This window comes from Mytilus trossulus, chromosome 7, assembly GCF_036588685.1.
Source record: "Mytilus trossulus isolate FHL-02 chromosome 7, PNRI_Mtr1.1.1.hap1, whole genome shotgun sequence".
Taxonomy (NCBI): domain Eukaryota; kingdom Metazoa; phylum Mollusca; class Bivalvia; order Mytilida; family Mytilidae; genus Mytilus; species Mytilus trossulus.
This window is the reverse complement of record NC_086379.1, coordinates 28,586,602-28,612,057: the sequence shown is the minus strand read 5'-3', so window position 1 is coordinate 28,612,057 and position 25,456 is coordinate 28,586,602. Positions and strand designations below refer to the sequence as shown.

At 33.6% G+C, this 25,456-nt stretch overlaps 3 protein-coding genes across 4 annotated transcripts in view; 1 reads left to right on the top strand and 2 right to left on the bottom strand.

Moving 5' to 3' along the window:
- Positions 1–1,019: 1,019 nt before the first annotated feature.
- On the bottom strand, positions 1,020–4,542 carry LOC134724883 (tubulin alpha-1A chain-like). The gene is made up of 3 exons (XM_063588204.1): positions 4,386–4,542; positions 2,705–2,927; positions 1,020–2,249 (listed from the first exon to the last, which is right to left on the bottom strand). Exons 1-3 carry the CDS (start codon positions 4,386–4,388, stop codon positions 1,120–1,122), a joined length of 1,356 nt encoding a protein of 451 aa, XP_063444274.1. The 5' UTR covers positions 4,389–4,542; the 3' UTR covers positions 1,020–1,119.
- A 2,515-nt stretch (positions 4,543–7,057) lies between these two features.
- On the bottom strand, positions 7,058–10,004 carry LOC134724882 (tubulin alpha chain-like). The gene is made up of 3 exons (XM_063588203.1): positions 9,851–10,004; positions 8,764–8,986; positions 7,058–8,249 (listed from the first exon to the last, which is right to left on the bottom strand). The coding sequence occupies exons 1-3, from the start codon at positions 9,851–9,853 to the stop codon at positions 7,126–7,128; spliced, it is 1,350 nt and encodes a 449-aa protein (XP_063444273.1). The 5' UTR covers positions 9,854–10,004; the 3' UTR covers positions 7,058–7,125.
- Positions 10,005–12,297: 2,293 nt separating this feature from the next.
- Positions 12,298–25,456, top strand: part of LOC134724881 (uncharacterized) — a 98,884-nt gene continuing 85,725 nt past the window's right edge. The window contains exons 1-5 of one of the 2 annotated variants that reach the window (XM_063588193.1): positions 12,298–12,407; positions 14,770–14,993; positions 19,645–19,755; positions 20,977–21,029; positions 24,984–25,076. The gene's annotated coding sequence lies outside the window, so the exon portion shown is untranslated. Of the gene's footprint in view, positions 12,408–14,769; positions 14,994–19,644; positions 19,756–20,976; positions 21,030–24,983; positions 25,077–25,456 lie in introns of those variants that run through there. The other variant, XM_063588194.1, reaches the window with a different exon arrangement.

Here is a 25,456-nt window from a genome sequence, read left to right as displayed (position 1 = left end):
TTTTTCCAAACGGAAATGCGATTTGAATTTTGTATTTTGGAAACTTATTTTTCCACTGCTTTTGCCAATATAAAGTTAATGGTTCCATGTAATATAGATTCCAAACAAGAACAAAGACTGTCGACCATGACCATCAGTTATTAACAAGAAACTGATAAAGCATTGAACTAGCAATATTGCAGCCTTCACCAATTTGATCAACAAGAATTTCCCATCAATAAATAAAGTTTTCCCAAGCGTCATCACTTTTGCCAAAAAAAAACAACACCCATTCCCGCTCAAGAACTCCAATGAAAAATAAAGGTACTGAACAATAAACCATTCCTTTTCATATAATTTTTTCAAAACGGGTCTACATCAAATTAATCAAAAACACTAACACACTGATGTAACTGTGATAACTGTCCGTACTTGGTGTCGTGTTTTTTTTTTTAGATAGTTCTGATGAGTTGGGCCCTTTCTCACAATTATTAAATGTATTTCTTAAAATGTGCTGTTTTACCACTATCCCAGGTAATGACATATTTGTTATGACAATACGTTATATGTTTTACCCATTGTTGAAGGCTGCAGAGTGACCTATGGTGCTTACTTCTGTAAGTTGGTATTTGGTGGATAGTTCTCTTATTGACAATGATGCCGCATCCTGTTATTTTTTAAATTGTATGTCAATTTGAAAAGTTTGACCACCCTAAAACTTTCGAAGATTCAAGAAGGATATCCTATTGGTTTTACTCATATGTTCGATTTCCAGCGATATGGAATAGAAGATACAATTATAAAACCAGAGACATATAATATTGTAATATATGTCTCTGATAAAACTAAAACCGTTGGAATGATAAAGGTTTAGGGTTTTTTTTCAAAGTGCCTAAGTTTCAGAGATTATATTTTTGATGGTACTATTTTTTTTTCACCAACAACTGCAAGTGACGATATAGGCTCAACAAGGCTAAAATATGCTCAACATAGTCATTAAGAGAAAATGTTACTGAAGACAAAATATGAATAAAAAGATATATAGTTGAGCTCCATTACTTTTTGTATTCTTCGAAATTTAAATTGCGCAGTTTGTAATCTCAAGATTGTTTTGTTGTGTTATTGACAAAAAGAAAATGTTTAATATTCTTCTCCTTCTTCCTCTCCTTCACCTTCTACGGAGTCAACTCCGACTTCTTCGTAATCCTTCTCAAGAGCAGCCAAATCTTCACGGGCTTCTGAGAATTCTCCTTCCTCCATACCTTCTCCGACGTACCAATGGACGAAAGCACGTTTGGCGTACATCAAGTCAAATTTATGATCAAGACGAGCCCAGGCCTCAGCAATGGCGGTTGTGTTGCTCAACATGCATACGGCTCTCTGTACTTTAGCCAAATCACCTCCTGGTACAACAGTTGGTGGTTGGTAGTTGATTCCGACCTTGAAACCTGTTGGACACCAATCGACGAACTGGATGGTTCTCTTGGTCTTGATTGTTGCAATGGCAGCATTGACATCCTTGGGGACAACATCTCCTCTGTACAACATACAACAAGCCATGTACTTGCCGTGACGTGGGTCACACTTTACAAGCTGGTTGGCTGGCTCGAAACAAGCATTGGTGATCTCAGCAACGGAGAGTTGTTCATGGTATGCTTTCTCGGCAGAGATGACTGGGGCATATGTAGCCAATGGGAAATGGATACGTGGGTATGGTACCAAATTGGTCTGGAACTCGGTGAGATCTACATTCAAAGCCCCGTCAAATCTCAGGGAGGCAGTGATAGAACTGACAATCTGTCCAATGAGTCTGTTCAAGTTGGTGTATGTTGGTCTCTCAATGTCCAAGTTACGTCTGCAGATATCGTAGATGGCTTCATTGTCTACCATGAAAGCACAGTCGGAGTGCTCAAGGGTGGTATGGGTGGTCAAGATGGAGTTGTATGGTTCAACAACAGCTGTTGAGACTTGTGGGGCTGGGTAGATGGCGAACTCCAATTTGGATTTCTTTCCGTAATCAACACTGAGACGTTCCATGAGGAGTGATGTGAATCCGGATCCGGTACCACCACCGAAGCTATGGAAGATGAGGAATCCCTGAAGACCGGTACATTGATCTGCTAATTTACGGATTCTGTCGAGAACCAAATCAACAATTTCTTTACCAATTGTGTAGTGACCTCTGGCGTAGTTGTTGGCAGCATCTTCTTTACCTGTGACTAATTGTTCTGGATGGAAAAGTTGTCTGTATGTTCCTGTTCTTACTTCATCTGAAAAATTGAATATGTGTTTTAATATTTTTGAAATCATAAAATGCATGTACCAAGTGTACCAACTCTTACTATTTTGATTAACAATTTTCGAAACATCATATACCGGTACTACTATATGCAGATGATTGAAGATATTGAATTGCAATAGTAGTTTCACATCCATATTCACAAGATGTACATTTATCTCTCAGTGACCACATCCTTTAACTCTTATCTTGATTAGTGAACAAAAAAAACCCAAGCATCTTTAAATTACAATTATACTGTGTTCCTTTTCGTGGGTCTTGCAAAGAGCAAAGGATATCATTGCAATATTCTATTCAATAATGTTTGGAAATATACTTTTGTTGTTTTGTCAGTTTGCTGTCTCATCAACGTGCGGTATATCCTTTACACATCATTCCTATTATATATCGTTTATTGAATAATGCACATTTATTATAAACACTAACCTACTACAGTTGGTTCTAGATCTACAAATACAGCTCTGGGTACGTGTTTGCCAGCTCCAGTCTCACTGAAGAAGGTGTTGAAAGAATCATCACCGCCTCCAATGGTCTTGTCTGAGGGCATCTGACCGTCAGGTTGGATACCGTGTTCCAAACAGTACAACTCCCAGCAGGCATTTCCCATCTGGACTCCAGCCTGTCCTACATGTATACTGATACATTCCCGCTAAAAAATAAAACAATAATTGTTAATATGTATGGGCAGCATGGTTTGTAACTTTATTACTGGTTGTATGATAGTAGTAATTTGCAAGGGTGGTTAGTTATAATGCTTATATCAACAGCAAACATGAACATTTATATATATGTCGATTGATGATGGCTTAAGGTCCAGTGGCAAATATTTCATGCATGTTCAGGACGACAATTTGAATATAAATTTCTTATTAAAGTCTTGGGTAAATGTATGTTATATAATATGTAAAAGAAACCACTTCGGTCATCTAAAGAGAGATTAACATACAGTCTAGACATGTTTCCGTCTGTTAAAGTATCTAACCAAATCAGGAATAAATCAATGTATGTGTGTGTTTGTGTGTGGGCTCGCCTGTTAGTCAATATCTTACATGTCAAGAGTAAACAAGTTTTTTGTTTTTTAAACTACTATCTCTTTAGGGTATACGTTAAGAACACTTTTATTGATTTCCATCTATATAATAAAGATGAAATACTGAAACCAAATCGATACAGCTATTGAAATATAAAAACCATTAAAGTTTTAGTGATGTTAATAAAGGATTACAAGACTTGGATCGTTCAATTAGCTTATAATTAACGTTTACAATCAAATTTTCCCATCCGCATCTTTTAATAATTTATTCAAATTCTGTTAATGAACTAGACCATGGTCCCATTGTGTTAATCCCATATTTTGCTATGGTGTCGCCATAGGGATAAAGATTTGTCATCCTGAATCATCTTTATTTTCTTGACGACAGAACGAATATTTTAATTAACACGATTGAAAATCAATAGTCTGCAACTCCTAGATTCATCGACTGTTCAATAAACATGTACTCATCATGCAGCACGCATTCCACATGTGACCAATAATTCACGTTTTATGCTCTTAATTTATGTTACATGTTTTAAATATGACCGTATGAATGTGTCACATTGGTTAGTGTTGAAGTACTGGGGGCTGTGGGAACCTCAAGAGATACAACTAATTGTGGACCTTTTAAAAATGTGTAAAATCAGTCATACATGTACATAATGACAATGTTTTTATGCAATATGCCTCTGGTACCGTAACATACACTCAATACAGATTTTTGTATATATTTTTTTCAGTCTCAACTTTATTAAATAAACTTTCGCATTTCCATTGAAACTAAACTGAGATGTGTAATAGCAGCCAGTTGTCTCTGGTAAAGGTCGGGGGAGGTGGAAGGGGGAGGGGGCTTAACTTAAATTGTAGGCTCGTGCATTCATTTAATAGTAAAATCAGAGATATCTAGTAAAATGAACTCACGTGCTAAACAACTCACGTGCCCGACAAGAAAACCCGAGAGTACTAGTCAGGAAGTTTGGTTGGAAGCTGTAAAATAATATTAAAAAACGCAGACATTTCTCCTAGAAGGCTCAGTTAAAAAAATTATCTTTTCAAATAAAGTTTACTTACCATTTTGGTTGAACAATACGTTGACTAGGGAGGAAAACTTCGAAAAAACTTTAAAGCCTGAGCGAACAGTTAATGAGTCCACAGGTTTTAACTGATGTTAAAAAGCCGGTATTTTCTTATATACTATACGGTTTGGCCTTGAGGCCCTTTAACGTGTACATTCTGGTTTTACCATTAATACTCATTCAATTTCAAACTTCCGAATGTTTCATGATATCATTTGAGGCGGAGCTTAATGTGTCTGCAGGTACTTGTGATTTACATAAAAGAATTTAAAAAACATGGACTGACCTACTAATTGATGCTGCAGGGGAGAGTAGGTTATTCCATAAACAAATTAAATGTTAAAAAAAACCCCGTTAATTACTTGATTATGATAAGAAACCGTATTTAGCAAGAGACTGATATAAATTGTGTGTGTTTATTTGTCTTTGATTTAACTTATTAATTCATAAGCCAACTTGTTATACCGTTTTTATTATATAAAAACGTCTATATTGATGGATTTACATTTTGCGTATTGCAATACATACTATCATTGTATAAAAACACCATGGGACTAGTTATAGTTTTTATGGTTATATTATAACTTGGTTTATTTTGAAATAAAAGTTAAGATTGTTTTAATTCTGCTCCATCGATGTCTACAGCATTGAGTCCGAGTCTAAATTAAAATATGACAAATGCGTCATAAAAAAATTTGAATCTATACCAAGGATTTATACCTACACGTACGGATCCAGCAATTTGAAAAGGCCCAAATCACGGAGCACCAAAAAAAAACGTTAAATTAATAAAAAAGAAATTAAAAACAAATAAATCTAACAAAAAATGAAAACTGGATTCGCCGATGACTTATATTATAAAAACAATGATTGCCATTGAGAACTATCCACCAAAGCTCAAATGAAGTGAAATTATCAGCAACTATAGGCAACCATACGACCTTTAACAATGAGAAAAAACCCATCGTATAGTCGAATATATGAGTCACCAACATTGATATGTAGAACAATTCAAGCGAGAAAACAAACAGCTTCATTTATAGACAAAATAATTTAAAAAACAAAAACGACATACATGAACAACCATTGCACTACAGGCTCGTGATTTGGGACAGGCCCTTAAAGAATGTTGTGAATTGAACATGTTTGTTGGAGCTCAACCCTCCCTTAACCTGGGATAGTGGTGTAACAGCACAACATAAATACAAACTGTATTAATCAGTAGAAAGAAGACACAAAGCACTAGTCTACTGTATGTCCTCAAATGAACAGGCCTAACATAGCCTTATAATGAGTAATGTATACCTAAAAATAACATTGTAACCACCCAGCAGAAAAGATGTCAACAACCGATCATAAACAGCTTAGTCATAATTTTGTCCCCCCCCCCCCCCCCCGCTTGGAAAAGGAAAAGAAGGAAATCAAATGTAAACTACTCATACTCTTGTTTTTTTAGTTTACATGGAAAACTCGTTTAGAAGTAGAAGGGAGGTGGAATATGTAAAATTGGACATCCGAACTTAGAAGTCAAAGACAAACTGACCACGCCGTTAGGGGAAAAACGAAGAAAAAGAAGAAACAAAAACCCGAACAATAGTCTATGCAAAACACAACATTGAAAACTTGATTAGAAACACGAATCCAACCGAAATAAGAAAATTATTTGAAACAAAATGTCATGCGTTTATTTCCCCGAGGGTATCACAAGCCCAGTAGTCAGCACTTTTTGTGCTGACATGAATTGTCATTGATATTGTTATATTTATAAATTAACTGTTTACAAACTTTTGAGTTTTTTGAAATACTAAGGCTTTTCTACCTCAGGCTTAGATTACCTTAGCTGTATTTGGCAAAACTTTAAGGAATTTTGGTCCTCAATGCTCTTCAACTTCGTACTTTATTTGGCCTTTTTAACTTTTTTGGATTCGAGCGTCACTGATGAGTCTTTTGAAGACGAAACGCGCGTCTGGCGTATACTAAATGATTACATTATAGTTTCCTTATAACACTATATATAGTTTCCAATGTTGAGGAATTGGAACGTCTATAGTTTCTTTTGTCATCTTTCGTGGGATGTAAAAGTACACAGCCAAGTAAGGTCAGAATGGGAACGTTAAACTCTTTGAGGAGTCCAATTTTGTATTTCACATCTCTTCTCTCTCCAGACGAGTTAGCCATGTAAACTAAGAAAACATAGAGTATCAAAAGTTTCACATGTGATGTCCATCCATTCTGATTTTACGCGGGGAAAGGTTGTTGCACGTCATCATTTCTGTCTCTATTCAATAGATCCTCATTTCTAGTTGGGAGTCCAGTTTTCTCAATCCTTCATCCAGATTGCCTCTATAATATAAGCCACACCTCTTGTATTTATTACTAATTCGTTCTTGTTATGAAAGTGCGTGAAATATTTGACACTGAACGATAAGCAAGCAACTTTGAATTTATTCATAGTGGGGTAATTAATAACAAACAAAAATATTAGAACTGTGGACTAAGTTAACCTGCATTTGTTTTTCCTAGATTCATATAACTTAGCTTGTGTATTTCAAACGCCTATAAACATTTCATTTATGAGCGTGGTGACTGGTTACCTGATACGACGTAAGATTAGAACAGAAATTATATGTGTTCGCAATATTATACAGTAGCATGCAAATATTTAAATATTATATAAAGTTTTATTTTCATAACATATTTTAATATATAAGTATCAAATTTATAGAAAACACGTTTCAATATTCTTCTTCTTCTTCTTCGGCTTCTCCAGAGTCCATGCCAACTTCTTCATAATCTTTTTCTAAAGACGCGAGGTCCTCACGTGCCTCAGCGAATTCCCCTTCTTCCATTCCTTCACCTACATACCAATGAACAAATGCTCGTTTCTGGAACATAAGATCGAATTTGTGGTCCAAACGAGCCCACGCTTCGGCAATTGCGGTTGTATTGCTCAACATACAAACAGCACGTTGCACCTTTGCAAGATCCCCTCCTGGAACAACTGTGGGTGGCTGGTAGTTTATTCCAACTTTAAACCCAGTCGGACACCAGTCGACAAACTGAATAGACCGCTTTGTTTTTATCGCAGAAATGGCGACATTTATATCTTTCGGTACCACGTCTCCTCGGTAAAGCAGACATACGCACATGTATTTTCCATTTCGGGGATCGCATTTTACCATTTGGTTTGCAGATTCAAAGCAAGAATTTGTGATCTGGGATATCGATAAAACCTCATTATAAGCCTTTTCAGCAGAGATGATTGGAGCGTATGTAGCCAATGGGAAATGAATTCTGGGATATGGTACCAGATTAGTCTGGAACTCGTTGAGGTCAACATTAAGTGCTCCATCAAATCTTAGAGAAGCCGTTATCGAACTTACAATTTGGGCAACTAAACGGTTCAAATTGATATACGATGGCCTATCTATGTCCAAGTTACGCTTGCATATGTCAAATATAGCTTCATTGTCTACCATAAAGGCACAGTCGGAATGTTCAAGTGTTGTATGGGTTGTGAGAACAGAATTATAAGGTTCCACAACAGCTGTGGCTACTTTAGGTGACGGATAGATGGCAAATTCCAACTTTGACTTCTTACCAAAGTCCATTGAGAGGTGTTCCAGTAGTAAGGAGGTAAAGCCAGAACCAGTTCCTCCACCGAAGCTATGGAAAACTAAAAATCCTTGCAATCCTGTGCATTGGTCGGAAAGCTTTCTTATGCGATCAACGACAGAATCAATTAATTCTTTTCCAACAGTATAGTGCCCCCTTGCATAATTATTGGCAGCGTCTTCCTTGCCTGTGATGAGTTGTTCTGGATGGTAAAGCTGACGATACGGTCCAGTTCTGACTTCGTCTAAAAAAAATCAACATTTCCTTAGTTTATAATCACGCAGTAGCTGTTATGTAGTAATTAGAGGTTTCTACCAGGTACACAATTCTGATTAAAACTTATCAAAACAAACATATACCACCAGTCGTTATTCACTTTTGTTTGAAAACACGAAAACAGTTTCTAGCAGATCCGAACACACACACTTTATAACTCTTCTTTGTTGAGATGCTGATAAAATACGAAGTCAATTGTGAAGTAGAATATGGGGAAAATGTGTGATTTTTATTTCTTGCAAGGAATATACGCACATGTATATGTAAAGAAAGATAACTCTAGTTCATTTATGTGTAAAGTTTAGCACATTCGAAATAAAGTTTTGTATGATACGTTTTTATTGTCAGTATATTCCAATGAATGTTTATTGGTTTTTTTTTGCTGGTCCCAAAATGTAGATGCAATGTTTAATAATTGAAGTTCTTGAAATTTGAAATCAATTTCTGAAATAATACTAAAAAAGCAAAAAATAGAAACCTACCAACAACGGTGGGCTCAAGATCAACAAATATGGCCCTTGGAACATGTTTACCGGAACCTGTTTCACTAAAGAATGTACTGAAGGTGTCATCTGCCTTTCCGGTGGTCTTGTCGGAAGGCATCTGACCATCAGGTTGGATACCATGTTCCATACAGTACAACTCCCAGCAAGCATTGCCCATCTGGACTCCAGCTTGTCCAACGTGTAAACTGATACATTCCCTCTAAAATAATAATAAAATCACAGGTCTTGGATATCATATATATTAGTTGTTTTGAACTATGTTATATCCACAACATTATAATTTTGCTGGAATAATATCTAGTGATAACGAATTATACGACTGATATCTATGATATTTGCTTTCAAAGTAGGAGGAATATACTAGCATATATCTAAAGGTTGTATTAGATTATTTTTTGTATAAATGATAAGTATACGTCTTACCTATTCCTTTAGTCGACGTTGTTTTCCTCTACAAAATTCTATATGCAAGTATTGTGTGCCCTTGACTGTATACAGTATTGTTTTTAAATCATAGTTGTATGGTTCCAAGCTCTCATTATACAGATTTGATCACTCTAACATTTTTTGGGGAGGGAATTATATACTACGCGTTTCCAGAACAAAACAAATAGATCACTATCGCACAACATGCTATATGTGGCTGTTCCGAACCAGGAATTCCATCGGTGGTTCAAAATCTTCTTAATGGTGACAGCTTTTTTATGTTTTGTTTATCGGTAATTTTGTTTTAATATTTGATTTTAAGGTATTTTAGTAACAATTATATATTCTTTATTGAAATCTTGCAGGTTTGATTCCGAGCGTGTTATTTGGTCTGGACTGTTGTCCCTTGGTGATCTCTATTACATTTATATGTCTATTTTGGTTGTGTTAACTTGTGTTGGTGGGCTGCGTCTCATTGACTTTGTCATCCATATCTTTTTTTCATCCAAATAAATCGTCAAATTCGATATTTCATGACTTATACATGAGAAATAACATCTTCATCTATTGACTCGCATAAAAATTATATTAGTTCTTGGTCTATTTTTGACTATCTTTTTTTTTAAATATGACTTACCATTTTCAATAAGTTATATCCAAATTTATTTATAAATAAAAAGTAAATTAACTAGAAAAACCTGCTTGAACTGTCAATGAGTCCACAGATTTGTAGCGTGCTTGATAGTATCATGTTGTAGTATTTATACTAAGATGGTTGACACGTTAACTTGGTTATCAGATTAAAAGGCGGTTTCGTATGAATTGTTCATATCTGAACGTGTAATTGTGTAAAGTCCGTCTGTTAATCTAATCTATAAACATGTGATAATGTGTGTAATGTTCAAAACAAGCTACTTGAAAGTCTAATGTATGATTGTTTGATTATTGGTTGCTTATTTTCGCGTCAGCGTCTTGAAACTCAATGTACAGTCTAAAGATGCAACTGAGTTCCGTTGATCAATCAATCAATCAATCAATCAATCAATCAATCAATCAATCAATCAATCAATCAATCAATCAATCAATCAATCAATCAATCATCAATCAACCATCAATCAATCAATCAATCAATCAATCAATCAATCAATCAGTAATCATTTAATGATAAATTCACAAAATTTACTGAAATAAAACCACAGTTGTAACATCTGTTACATAGACAGATGCACAATGTTGAACATTTCCATTGCCAGGAAAAGGGTAATCTAAACTGGCAACTGTACATATACATATTATTTGGTAGTTACAAGTAGGAAGATTCCTTATAATATCCAATCCCGTCCAACTTGTTTTTGCATTACAGTGTAAGGGGACGAACATTTAAAATTCGCGGGGAGGGGGCTACCGGCGTGCATGCGAGCATTTATATTCGCTCGTGTACACATCTGTTTTCTGCATCTGTACTGTAGAATATTCATTTGCATCCTGTCTTGTAACAAAGTTTAGTTTTTACGAGGTCAAGTTATCATGAGTCATTTTCAAAATCTTGTACAGAACAGTTTCAAAACCGCCAGCGAAATGGTGGTCCCTGAAGCATATATAATATCAAAGAATCCGTCATATATAACTACACAAATAATTGGAGAAAAATAAACGAAATATACAAGAATTTCCAAAAATTGATAAGGAAACAAGAGCAAGTAAAAAATAAAATTTCTTAACTATATAGGCATGCTGATAGGCAGTCAAAACTGTATGAAACAAATAACATAATTTAAAGAATACAATAAAAAAAAAAGGATCGTTGTTGAAACATCTGCATTTTCAAAATGTTATGTTTATTTTCAAAGATAGCTGATACCATTTAGTGTCGCAGGGACTAACAAATGACTGTTAAATGTATCAAGCAAAAAAACAAAACCCAACCCAACCCAAACTGTTATATAGTTATGTCAGACAGTGTTCTCTTTTATTTTCTTTTTGAGTGGGGTCATACAACTACCATAGTTTTATTCCACATTGATTTCCCCCTTATCACCCGGCTAAGTTACCAAGTAGTAAGGAAAGTCAACAACACCAGGGCTTTTCTGCAGAGAAATATATCCCAATATCCAAGAAAGACCAAGGAACTCTGGTGCAAGACCCTTGTGATACCACAGATGGAGTATGCAGCACCATTTGGGATCCACACACAGCAAATAACACCCATAACCTGTAAATGGTACAACGTAGGGCAGCAAGGTTTGTTACCTGTGACTACCATCGAACCACCAGTGTAACAAACCAATTACACCAGCTGCAATGGCCAACACTTCAAGAGCGCGGAGCTACGAACAAAGTGATAATGATGTACCGCATAGTTACCACCAGACCTGGTTGCAATACCAATATCTTGCCTAATTCCAACATAAGCAACATTAAGAGGACACAACCAACTATTACTTGTTCCATTTGCAAGAACACAGGCAGTATACCAGCACTCGTTCTTCACGGCAGATGCCATCAGATTATGGAACAGCTGTAGCCTGCAACTCAATTGACACATTCAAGCGGAGTTGCTGAAGACCAAGCTGTATTATGGACGATGCACGATTTTAACTGTACATAATATTTTTAAAGAAGAAGAAGAAGGCTCCTCCGCCCAATGCATTATTTCATTTTGCCACAGAACTTGGGCGCTATACCATGAACATAGATATACTTTTCCAAGACTAAACTTAATATTTTTTGTCTTCAACAGATCTCAGAAATTATAAGGTTTCTTGATTCCTTTTTTTTTACCCCTTCCCCCCCCCCCCCCCGAAAATCAAAAGGTTGATGTCTTATATATAGTTGATGCTTATATTCCAATTATATATGTATATATGCCTCTAGTATTGCTGTTGTTACTAATTATGTTAATCAATTGTATCTGATTTTATGCCCGTAATTTGGGAAATAAAAATATTCTATTCTATTCTATAGCGGACTATTAATATGGAATAAATAACGTGAAGAATAGTCCAAAATTCCTAGAATCATGTTCTTTAACCTCAAATCCTGTTTCTAATCTGACTTCGAGAGAAAATCATATTTCCGTAGCTAAACCGATAGTTTTGTCATTGGTCATGATGTATAAAAAAAAACTACATCAATGTTTTCCCGCCATTTTTAAATGATGGAAGATCGATAGAGCGACGACAGTGCATGTGGTGGTAATCATAATGAGATTTAACAACTTCCAGCATATGATTTTCTTTTGTTGACCTTCACATGGTCTGATGTTGTGGTTGTAGAAATTCACTAGCAGTGCATCACTTGACAATGGCTATGTACAGCTTTAAATTATAGAAATATTATGTTCTGTTTTGAGTTATCTCCCTTTCATAAGTAACAGTGTTTTTAATATTTTCTATACAGAGATAGAGCAATGGATCACAACTACATTGTATCTGTAACTAGGCATTAAGTTTGAAAGAACTGACGGAAGGCAGGGGCGGATCCAGTCATTTAAATAAAAGGGGGGTTTCCTAACCCAGGACAAAAAGGGGGGAGTTCCAATTACATGTCCCCATTCAAATGCATTGATCATCCAAAAGAAAGGGGGGTTCCAACCCCTGGAAACCCGCCTCTGGATCTGCGACTGCGGAAGGTCCCATGAGGATAATTGGAAATGAATACACTAGTCTGAGTTGGGAGACATAATTTGATTCGGGGGTAGGGGAGGGGCAGTCTTTTTTTAATGAAAATTCCAGCCCCAATTAGGAAATAAATAATCTTGCTTTATCATACATAAAATATACTAAATGAAAAATATTTATTTATGATTTGCAAAATAGTTTTAGCTCCCTTATCCTACTAAATCTACCAGCCAATATTTTTATGTAGTTTTGTGCACTGCTGAAATTTAAATTGTTTTCTTTAAAAGTTTTTATTGGTTCTGACAATCTTAATAATGAAAGGATATAAATAGAGAAATTGTATAAAATTTTATGAGGTCTCTTCAACTTACAAAAGAAGGGGGGCAGGACATTTTTCAGGACCTCTGGATCTGGGAATTCTTTTTTCTAATTCCAGTCTTTCGGGATTCAAATTTCTTTAAATTCGGGGCCTCAGGATTTCATGTTTTTAAGCCTGGGATTTCGGATTGGATCTCTCCGACCGCCCCCCTCAAAAGATACTGAAATTGAAGTGGTAAATCCAGAATTTTTATCAGGTGGTGGTGGTAGGTTGGGGGGGGGGAAAGGTTCAGGTCTGCTGATTGACCTAAAAGGGGGGGGGCTTGCTACAGTAGTGTTTCAGTGATTCACTATATAATCAACCAATTTTGATCATGGGGTTTAAATTAAAAGACTTTTTGAGTTGCTATAAAGTGTAGTCTTAATTGCTACATAACAAACCAACTGATATAAAGAAATATTTAACTGGTTATTATTTTAAAAAATGTAGGATTTGAAAATAACCAAAGACATCCATGATTATTCAATACTATTTGGATTTATTATTATTTGTTGGATACCAATTTTCGTGGTTTTTGTGAGTACTGGTGAACAACGAAATTAAATGTTCAACAAATAACAATTTTTCTATAGACTTGTATGCAGACTTCGGCAAATCCACGAAATTAAATATCCACAAACTGGCAATTTTTCCCTAATCCACAAAAATTGGTACCCACGAAAATAAATGAATCCACAGTATACATGTAATACACTCAATACTGTAACACAGTCGGCCAGACCAATAACCCATACTAGTTGAGGATTTGCTAGAAAATCCATAGCTTAATTAGCAGGAACAAATATCTCAGACACCTGTTCTGCATGATTACCATTCTTGTCTGTTTCTTATTATTGTTCTGCTAATGAGGTGTTAAATAGATAAAATTGATGCAACTTTTGATAAACTGAGATCTGCTGTTCACTACCCTCTTATTTACACATCCATTTTGTTTGAGAAATCTTTGAACACATTATTTGGGTTATCTCTATTGTACAAATAATTAACTCTTGGCATTTTACTATTAGGATTTATCACTGCTTTTGTGGGTGGCATACCATACTCTATGTAAAAGTAACAGTAGACTAGCACTTTTTTGACAAAAGGTTAAAGTACCTGCCAGATTTTAAAAAAATGAAAAAAGTTTTTCCTCTTTTCAAAGAATACACATGTTTTCCACTGAGTCTAGATTCTTTCAACCTATTGATACAATGCATACATTTCATTTTTAGTTTCATGTCTAAAAGAAGGTCATAATTTATTGGACTAAATTATCCAAAGGTAGATTTGGGGAGTAGGATGTGACCCTGTCAACCCATTATGAAGCTACATTATTTGTAAACCAGTTTCACATCAGACTTTGTCTAATCAGGGCCCCCTCTTCAAAATCTTGTAGCAGATTTCACAAAAGATCGTAACTGTACAGTTAGATCGCATTTAAGACAAGTTTTAAGTCAAAAACCAATTTCACAAAAAATCCTAATTCAAAATTTATGACCAATATTCAATTTGATCGTAAACTTAACCCACACGTAAGAGTCTACAAAATATTAACTACCACTCTTATCATTCTCTTAGGTATTTACAAAATGGCTGCAGCGTTCCAAATTTTACATATGAAACCCCACTTTGGTAGAGAAAGAGTATTTCGAGACCACACAAACCCTAGATTTGTATACTGATGGAGAGATGATAAAGTGCTAACGATTTCCAAGGGCCACAGAGTTGGAACTCATTGACCGCTTTTCACCCATAATAGAGAGACTTATAGACAGTCGATGTCAATTTCTACCAGCATGCAGGTACAGTATTAAATGAAATAACATAAATTTATAACTGTCCACACTCAGCTCAATAAAAAACAATATAACATGACCTTAACCTCTACCTTATCCAGGAGCTATACTTACATTCACTCCTTCCAAGTAAACTTCGTTCAATATTTTGACCTTTTTAGAACAAAATTATAAAATTATAAAATGGAATTTAATTGTCAGTGGCGTAGTTTAATAGAGAATATATATTAAGTGTACACCAAAACCTAGGTGATGGTTCTGAAGCCACCAGTATGTTTCAATGAACTAGTAGTGTTAAAGCAATTATAAGACACCTTACAGCCTTTCTACAATGAGAAAAAAACAACATATATCACATGGTCGGCTATGAAATGCTCTGACATGAAAACTGAAAAACATTTTCAACGAGAAAACTCACTTCCTACTTTATAACAAAACACACCAAAAAAGAAAAATTATATGTCAGACATGAAGCAACGCCAACAACTGTTCTAGAACCTTGACTTGGTTTAGATGTTACATATTAAGAAATTACGTTTTACAAATTCAGAAATTTATGATTATGGCCGATATTCCAGCCCTTCCATATGTCTTTTGTATTTGGTCATAACTAAAGCTAAATTCTGTCCAATTTTTAGCTCACCTGGCCCGAAGGGCCAAGTGAGCTTTTCTCATCACTTGGCGTCCGTCGTCGTCCGTCGTCGTCCGTCGTCGTCCGTCGTCGTCCGTCGTCCTGCGTCCGTCGTCGTTAACTTTTACAAAAATCTTCTCCTCTGAAACTGCTGGGCCAAATTAATCCAAACTTGGCCATAATCATCATTGGGGTATCTAGTTTAAAAATTGTGTCCGGTGACCCCGCCAACCAACCAAGATGGCCGCCACGGCTAAAAATAGAACATAGGGGTAAAATGCAGTTTTTGGCTTATAACTCAAAAACCAAAGCATTTAGAGCAAATCTGACGTGGGGTAAAAATGTTCATCAGGTTAAGATCTAACTGCCCTGAAATTTTCAGATGAATCGGACAACCTGTTGTTGGGTTGCTGCCCCTGAATTGGTAATTTTAGGGAAATTTTGCTGTTTTTTGTTATTATCTTGAATATTATTATAGATAGAGATAAACTGTAAACAGCAATAATGTTCAGCAAAGTAAAATCTACAAATAAGTCAACATAACCAAAATGGTCAGTTGACCACTTTAGGAGTTATTGTCCTTTATAGTCAATTTTTAACCATTTTTCGTAAATCTTGGTAATCTTTTACAAAAATCTTCTCCTCTGAAACTACCAGGCCAAATTTAAACAAACTTGGCCGCAATCATCATTGGGGTATCTAGTTTAAAAATTGTGTGGAGTGACCCGGCCAACCAACAAAGATGGCCGCCATGGCTAAAAATAGAACATAGGGATAAAATGCAGTTTTTTGCTTATAACTCAAAAACCAAAGCATTTATAGCAAATCTAACAGGTAGTAAAATTGTTAATCAGGTGAAGATCTATTTGCCATGAAATTTTCAGATGGATTGGACAAACTTCTGTTAGGTTGCTGCCCCTGAATTAGTCATTTTAAGGAAATTTTGCCGTTTTTTGTTATTATCTTGAATATTATTATAGATAGAGATAAACTGTAAAGGGAAACAATGTACAGCAAAGTAACACCTAAAAATAAGTCAACATGATCTAAATGGTCAATTGACCCCATAAGGAGTTATTGCCCTTTATAGTCAATTTTTAACAATTTTCATAAAATTTGTAAATTTTAACTAACATTTTCCACTGAAGCTCTTAGGCCAAGTTCAATATAGATAGAATGATTGTAAGCAGCAATAATGTTCAGTAAAGTAAGATATACAAACACATCACCATCACCAAAACACAATTTTGTCATGAAATCAAATGCGTCCTTTGTTTAATATGCACATAGACCAAGGTGAGCGACACAGGCTCTTTAGAGCCTCTAGTTTTTTAATACCAGCCATGTTAATAAATTATTTTTTGAACATAAACTAGGCCTTTAGTTTTTTCTTTTGAAAAGTTTTACATTGACATTTAGGGGCCTTTTATAGCTGACTATGCGGTATGGGCTAAGCCTCATTGTTGAAGCCTGTACAGTGACTTATAGTTGTTGATTTCTGTGTCATTTTGTTCTCTTGTGGAGAGTTGTGTCTTTGGCAATCATACCTAATCTTCTTTTTTATGCCTCATTTATGGGAATTATGTTTTCTGGTCTGTGCGTTCCTTCCTCTGTCCATCTGACCGTACATCTGTCCTGCTTCAGGTTAAAGGTTGTGATCGAGGCAGTTTTGATGAAGTTGAACCTTAATACACATGTTCCCTATGGTATGATCTCTAAATTTAATGCCAAATTAGAGATTTCCCCCCATTTTCACAGTCCGCTGAACATAGAAAATGAGTTCAGATGGAGCATCCGTGGAATGGTGACACATTCTTGTTTATATAGTAAGATTATAATGTCTGCAACATCTGTGGTCTATGTAAGTATGTTTAAGATGTGAAAGAGGAACATAGAAAAGTCATGGTCTGTCCCATTGACAGTCTGTAACAATACTACCCTTGAAGGTATTTTGACAAGTAGCTTAAGGTGGTACCTAACACTACAGGGAGATAACTCTGTAAAATCAGCAGAACGTTTGAACAACGTTGTGTTCATAAGGGAATATCAAGCTTCTCAATGATCAAAATAAGTGTTAGTCAAACTGCTATATAACCAGTGTAATTTTTCTGATTAAACAATTGGTTCAAATTTTTTGAAATTCTTATATTTTTGTCAAAAAGTCAAAGTAAAATTGTAAGAAAATTAAACGAGCCAAATTAATTTTAGTTAAGTGTTAGGTACCACCTTAAATGTATGTTTGATTCCTTGTCATCATATAAACATGTCATTTTGATTCCATTGTAGATATTTGCAGGAGTTATTGCTCTTAAGGGGGTTCCTGGGTTTAAATCATATATTTTTTCTAATATAAATTTATAGGATTTTGCTATATTTTTATGCCCCACCTACTATAGTAGAGGGGCATTATGTTTTCTGGTCTGTGCGTCAGTTCGTCCGTCAGTCGGTCTGTCCGGCTTCAGGTTAAAGTTTTTGGTCAAGGTAGTTTTTGATGAAGTTGAAGTCCAATCGACTTCAAACTTGGTACACATGTTCCCTATGATATGATCTTTCTAATTTTAATGCCAAATTGGAGATTGTACTCCAATTTCACAGTCCAATTTACATTGAAAATGATAGTGCGAGTGGGGCATTCGTGTACTGAGGACACATTCTTGTTTTATGATAATGAATGAACTTTTTCATATACTTAAAAGAAAAATTAAATAAAAAAATGGGGTCCCCGTTCATTTAAGCTCACAATCTGCCTCTGGAAGAAGCATACATTTTTGTTAATGTCCTCTTTTTCTGTTGTACTAATAGGAGAAATAGAGGTAATATCGAAATAAGAAAATAACTTTATTACAGAAATCGCCTTAATTTTACAATTATTTAGTTTTAATATGTACAGCTTATTTCAAAACAGTAATAAAAAATATAGGTCACCAAAGAGTTAAAAAAGATATTTCAAATTTAATGCCAAAAAATAGCAATTTTTGCTCAAAAGGGAGATAATTTGGAGCTTTTTCAATGATATTAACATTTTAAAAGTCATCTGGAGCCAAACCAAATTGATTTTTTTGATTGATTTTAGTACTATATCATAAAGTAATGACTAATAGTATTGTAAATAAAATTTATAATGTAAAAATAAAGGTTGAATTTTTTGCTGAAATTTTTGTACCCACGAGCCACCTTAAAGTTGTTTTAGCTGTCAAATTCATGTTCACATATTTTGTCTCAAATTCTCATATCTGAATAACAACATACGAAAATGTATATCCAAATTATAACAATTTACAACGCATCATCATCATGCTCGATAATTGTTTATTTTGTTTTTATTTTAATATAGATGCCATCTAATAAACTAATGATGTGACTTCCGAAGACTGCCTATTGGTATATAACCTGATATAAACATAACTATAGATATATATAGATAGCAAACTCATGCAATTGGATTTTTTTTAGGTGTGTTTGATTTTATTATATATAGGTTAAAAAGATATGTTGATCATTATTTTTATTACATATAAGAAAGAGTTTTTGAAGATTGAATTGCTCATTCAGTATATGCATAAATAAGAGTCAATACACTTTCACATGTTTTTCAATGTCTTACCATGCAGTAACATTCAAAGGGTATTTTTAAGAAATGCTGATACCATTTCTTCTTAAATTTTCATTCGATGAAAACAGCATATTGAAGATAATAATTCCAATATGATAAAAACATGAATAAGGAGATATGGTATGATTGCCAATGAGACAACAACCTATCAGAGTTCAAATGATGTTCATTCAATGGCATATAAGATATATTGTTAAAACTATTATATGTTCTGTAGATAAGGATCATTTTCACTTTTCCACTAAAAAAGATAAGTGTTTATATCATCAGACATAAATTAGCTTTACAAATCGTTGAACAGAATGTAGTGAAAAGAAAAACAAATCAAAAACAAATTGGCAGGAAAAAAAACATTGATTGTATGATGTAAACATAATGTTAATCAGGTGTTGTAATATCTGTTTATCATACAGGTATCTAGAACTAATTGGTAGAGATTTAATTAGTTGTTAGACCACCTGTAATCCATCCTTCGTAATTAAGGAGGCCAAAATGGGGGGCTGTTTTGGTTTATTAAATAGAAGGTTAGTAAACTTCGTGATTGGTTTGAATTAGAAGATAACTAACTCTGAATACATAGTGCGACACAGTAAGCAGTAGGAAGGATTTGGTCATTGTGTCCCTAAATTTCCAAATCCACTTCATTCGATTTATCTATATTTGTGAGCTACCAATTTTCGCTGATATGTGAGTAATGGACAACCTCAAATTAATTTTTTTAACAAAATGAAAGTTTTTCTATAGGTTAATATTCAAATAAGAATATGTTAACCAACACTACAAAATATAATCCACAATATTTTGAAGCTGTTGTTGGAATTTCAAATTTATAAGAAATGAAACGCTTTTTAAAGTCCAGTGTCTGATCTAGAAATTTTCAAAAGGAATTGGATGGCCCATTGATTACCTAAGAGGGGGCCTACTCCAGTCATGCTTCAGTGATTCCCAAAATAATTATCCAAATTTTCCCCACAAAAGGATGACCTAGCTGAGCCCCCTAGGCCTCTGACCTCCTCCCTCATGAAGCTGCCTCTGAAGTTTATTTGATATAAACTGAAACAACTAATAACATTATTAACAAGCAAGCGAAGAGGAAATAGACACAAACATAGCTTTTCAGCACAAGGTAACCATTTTTTAGTAGAATATACTTGTATGAAAATAGAAAACGTGCATTGTCACAACGGTTGCCAATGAAACAACTTATCTACCAGACTAAGGCAAAAGGATGAGGATGTCAACTATTACAATGTACTTGTATATGTCACTGTACAGCCTTCAATAATTAGCAAAAATCTGACCTTAAAAAAACCCTAAAAAATGCCTCAGCATGACAAAGTTTGAAAGAATCAAAATTCAAAATAGAAAACCCAAGGCCATAAACAATCAGCAAATAAAAATATCTGAATCAACAACCATTGAATTGTGGCTCGTGACTATGGACAGACACAAGCAAAGCATGTTTTGAATATGTTGCGCAATTTTTTTTATCAGAAATATTTTTCTTTCAAAAATATATTCCCTCTAAGTAGCCTCATTTTATAGAAAATGCAGCAATGAATATTCATGAGCTAACAAAGACAAGATAAGTAGTGAAAGTAAAGGTGTGCTTATCTTCTTGGTCTGGATTATTGTCAAAAAATTGTGTATTGCATCTCAGATTTATCATATTTTGTCATTTTACTGATTAGTTTATTTGCTTTTTTTCTCACGTTTTTGCATTGGAATTTTTTTCCTTATTGTAGTTTCTATACATTACCTGGAAGATACAAGTTTTTCTTGGACTTTACAAGACTTGGTAAGTTCTTAATTTATTTGAAATGTTTTGTTCTTTAAGATAAAAAAAAAAGTTTGTTTGATTGCTTTTTTAAAATTTAAAGGTAATTTTTTGATTTTTTTTTTCATGAATTTTTAACTTCATTACTTGGGTGCCTTTTCTGTAAATTTATGTTTACATTTTTATCTAGATCCATGATAATTCAGTAAAATTACTATATCATTTACAAAAGTACACATAAAATTCAAAGCTTATATATATAATGAATTTGGGGTAAAGAGGAATATCTTCTTGCAGAATTTAAAATTTCAGTAAATGAAAAAAATGAAAAGCAACATATAAAGTACAGGTATTCATTATTATTTTAAAAAAATATTTTCTTCATAATTTTAAATAAAAAAAGGAATTGCAAGAATTGCCTTCAAATTCAAATCATCATTGAAATATGTAATCTGAATTTGAAAAAAAAGGATATAATATATAAGGTTTTTACTCTCTTGACCATATGTCTGTATCACTAACTATTGAAAGTAATCTGCTACTATAAAACTACAACTTACTGTGCAGAATTCCTGTTGTTACCATCATTACTGAACACCTAATAAATGAATGATTTTTTAATCATGAAAAATAGAAAGAACCTGGGCTCTGCTTCTGTCTTTCTCTCCTTCCTTCTGTTCGTTTAAAAAGTAATTTCACAAATTATAAGTAAGCTTGAGAGGGGACAATTTTGTGTCCTCATACAGTCTTTTTTATTTATGAATGAGTTAGGTTAATGAGATCATTGAACAATGGACCTGATAGCTGGGATATAATAAATAGCAAGCAGTCCTAGTGACATCAGAAATATGCAGAAAAATGTAAGAATGTGAAGTCATCTACATGTATATGACACTGTTTATTTTTTTCCATCTTTTGTCATGTTATAATTGGATATCTAATTTACAAAATAATCTGTGATGGTGAACTTTTGAAATCAGAATTTCCATGGAGCTTATGATGCACATTTTCTAATTGTTACTTCAGAATGTTTATTTTGTAATTTAGAAATTAAAAAAAAAAGAATACTATAGATTGTTAGATAGGGTACTACATATATTTGAAAAAAAATTAAAAATGAATTTTAAGGTCAGATTTGGCCAACAAAATTTCTGAACTTTCAAAATTTTTTTCTCTTTGTTTCCTAAATTGGATGTAATGGTTAATACCACATTTCAGCAATGCACATACAAATATATTTAAATAAGGAGATGTGGTATATTTTTGCCAATGCACCAACTTACTAACATTGTTTTTGTTTTATAATTTATTGGCATAAGATAGGTTAATTTCAAAGATATTTTAAAAAAAGGGTAAAGATATAAAACAAGAAATGATCTGCTTGGTAGCTAGACATATTATTTATTATACAGCATGATATAATACAAAAAAGAGTAGTATATTGTTGCCAGATGTATGGCTAATTTATATAGATCCCCTTACAACACAGAAAGGTATTTCTTCAAATAAGGGGATCATAGTTCTCCGGTGTATAACTCTGTTCATGTAGTATGTAGAATGAAGTTTTGAATTGTGATAGTACATTCATTGTGGTAAAATTTCCCCCCCCAGAAAAATATATCAAAGTAAAATTGTGACCCAGATTTCACGGTTCATTGAATATGAAATTGTAATAATTAAGCAGGCAGATTCTTTACATGGATGGATAAATAAAATATGTGAAATACTATAAAGCAGGAGCTAATTCATATCTTGGTCAGAAAGTTTTGCAGTTTGTAAATTGAGTTATCTTGGTAAATCAGAAAGAATTTTTAAACACAGAATAACACTCTGTAGTAATTAGACTGGTTTACAGTAACCTTACACATTCTAGCTTAGTTTTCTGTGATCTTAATGGAAATCTATTATAATTAAGATGATCATAACAGCATCTTCCCAGGGGTCTTCACCTTGTATAAAACCTTTCTGAACTCATTTCAGGAAATAGTGGATCTATCAACACAAATACGATAATTTTGAGGTCAAAGTTCTTAGGTTAGAAACATTTTTTAGGGGTTTGTTTACCTTTTGTCCTTGATAATAAAAGAAAAGTTCAGATATTATGCATTTAAACTGTTATACCAACTTTGATGAAATAGATGAAATTTTGAACTTAAATATAAAAGTAGAAAGCCGTTTTATTTTTATTTTGAATTTGAATTTTGAGCCCAGACTGATTTGCTTAGAAAATAAGTTTTCGCAAAAAAATATTTTACATTCTGTAGGAAAATCTTTAATACTTCTCGATCATTTTTCGAAGAAAACTTTAAATATAAAAAGTATTTATTTATAAAAAAAATTCATGTACATTTACTATAATGGTTTACTTTTTTAAAATTTTTTTGGATGGAGAGTTGTCTCATTGGCACTCACACCACATCTTCCTATATCTATATGTATCAAATTATAGGGAAATATGAGTCAAGACTAAACAATGTTAGAACTGATTGGTACGGATATTTTATTCTATTTGATCTTTTAAAGAAAAGAAAAAAATTCAGGTCAGCAAGTTTCTCGAAATATACCACAATCAGGACTGATCAATCTCTTTTTCTGACATTTTTTGCATGAAATCTAAAGCAAAAATCTTAAGAGTAGACTAAGTCTTTGCTGATGAGGATAATTTGTACAAATATTTATTTAGACAAGACAGTTCATGAAGTATCAAATGAAGCAAAAGAAAAAAAATATTCACAAGGTGAATTAACAAAAGAGATTAGTTTATTTTGCTTACTTATCGCTTTTATATCTCTTGGTATTTCTGGAAGGTGCTTTAAAATCTATTAGTGAAATGTTTTTAGGATTTCCATGAGAGAAGTTATCATATTTTTGCGCCTTTTCGACTCGAGTTTGTTTGTATAGCTGTCAGCTATGTATTATTGTTGTGTCATAACGATTGCAATTGGTTTTGCAGTTGGATGGTTGCATCATTTTCATCTAACCTTTTTACATTGTCAGTGCTCTGAACAAACAGATCCTAAATGATACAAATTGAAAATAGATTTTCGTTTTTAATTGATATATAAGATGTGAAAAGGTAAAAATTAACTTTACATTAACAGGAATAATCAAAAGGCTGTGAAATACAGGTAAAGATGTCCTGGGATATGCAAAGACCCCTTAAGTTTTGTGTGTAAGTAATTTTTGAAAAAAGAAGGGTTGTATGTGTTAACCAACCTCATTATTCGGATAATTAAGCTATATTAATGCTTTAAATCTAAGAATTAAGAAATGTCTACACTGTAATGAAGTTATTGCCTTTTGATGACAATTTTTACCATTTTTTGGCATTCTTGCCATATTTATATCTGAAAAATTATGATAGATAGATAGAAACTTGAATAAGGAAATATTATCAACAAGACAAAATCTTTAATTAAGAATGGGGGGAATTGTCTGATGACTCTTGTTTTGAGTTTTTGCCCTTTGATGCTTTTTTTATTGCATTTTCCCGTATAATACAAAATGATAAAAAAATATAATAGCTATATGACATAGATATGTTAAATCACAAAAACGATCAGCAAGGCGTGCAGTTACTCTTTACAGGAGTAAGTATTCTCATCGTCAATTTTGGAGAGTGTCTTTTGTTGAATATACACAGACCAGGTGAGCAACACGGTGGCAACACAGGGTCTTTAAAGCCTCTTGTTCTTGATACCCCAGGCCAAAGATAAATCGTGACCTTGACCCTCATTCACATTTTGTAGGTCAAGGCATTTAAATTACTTGATTCATTCCAGAAGAACATAAAATTTTACAATAAGAATAACAAGTGTTGTCAATAGGATATTAATTCAAATCTGTAAAGCTTTGGTAAAGGTTGTCTTGAAATCAGGGTGGTGGTATTGAAATTCAACGAAGATTTGTTTTTATAATATCTTTTGAACCCATTTATGCACTTGTCATAGTAATGTATTTATCATGTATTTATAGAATATGATATTTAGTTTGGCCCTTTGTCAGTAGAGAAGAATTATGAAAGGAAAACAAAGTCAAGATTACTGATCTACAAAGAATTACAAATAGGTAAAGCCTTCTTTGATGTATTCTGCTCATCACATAAATCTGTGTCTTAATGTCAAAATGTTTCCTTCCTTTGTATTGTATGTGCATCAAATATGTTTTTTTGTGCATCTGGTGTTTCTGGGTTAACCAATACTGCACATTTTTATGCTTGTATGAAACAAGAGCTAGCAGTCACTTGTAAAATACCATATACTGGTACAAAAGTATGCTGGTATATTGCTTTAGCACAATAAATATGATCTTTAATTGTGTCCAGTATAATTCTATGGTTGCTTTTTGCATTCTGTCTCTTTCTACATTCCCCATTCCCATTCTCAATTTTGTTCTATAGTATCATCTTTTTTAAAATGTCTATGTAGCAGTTATATTTTTTATCACAT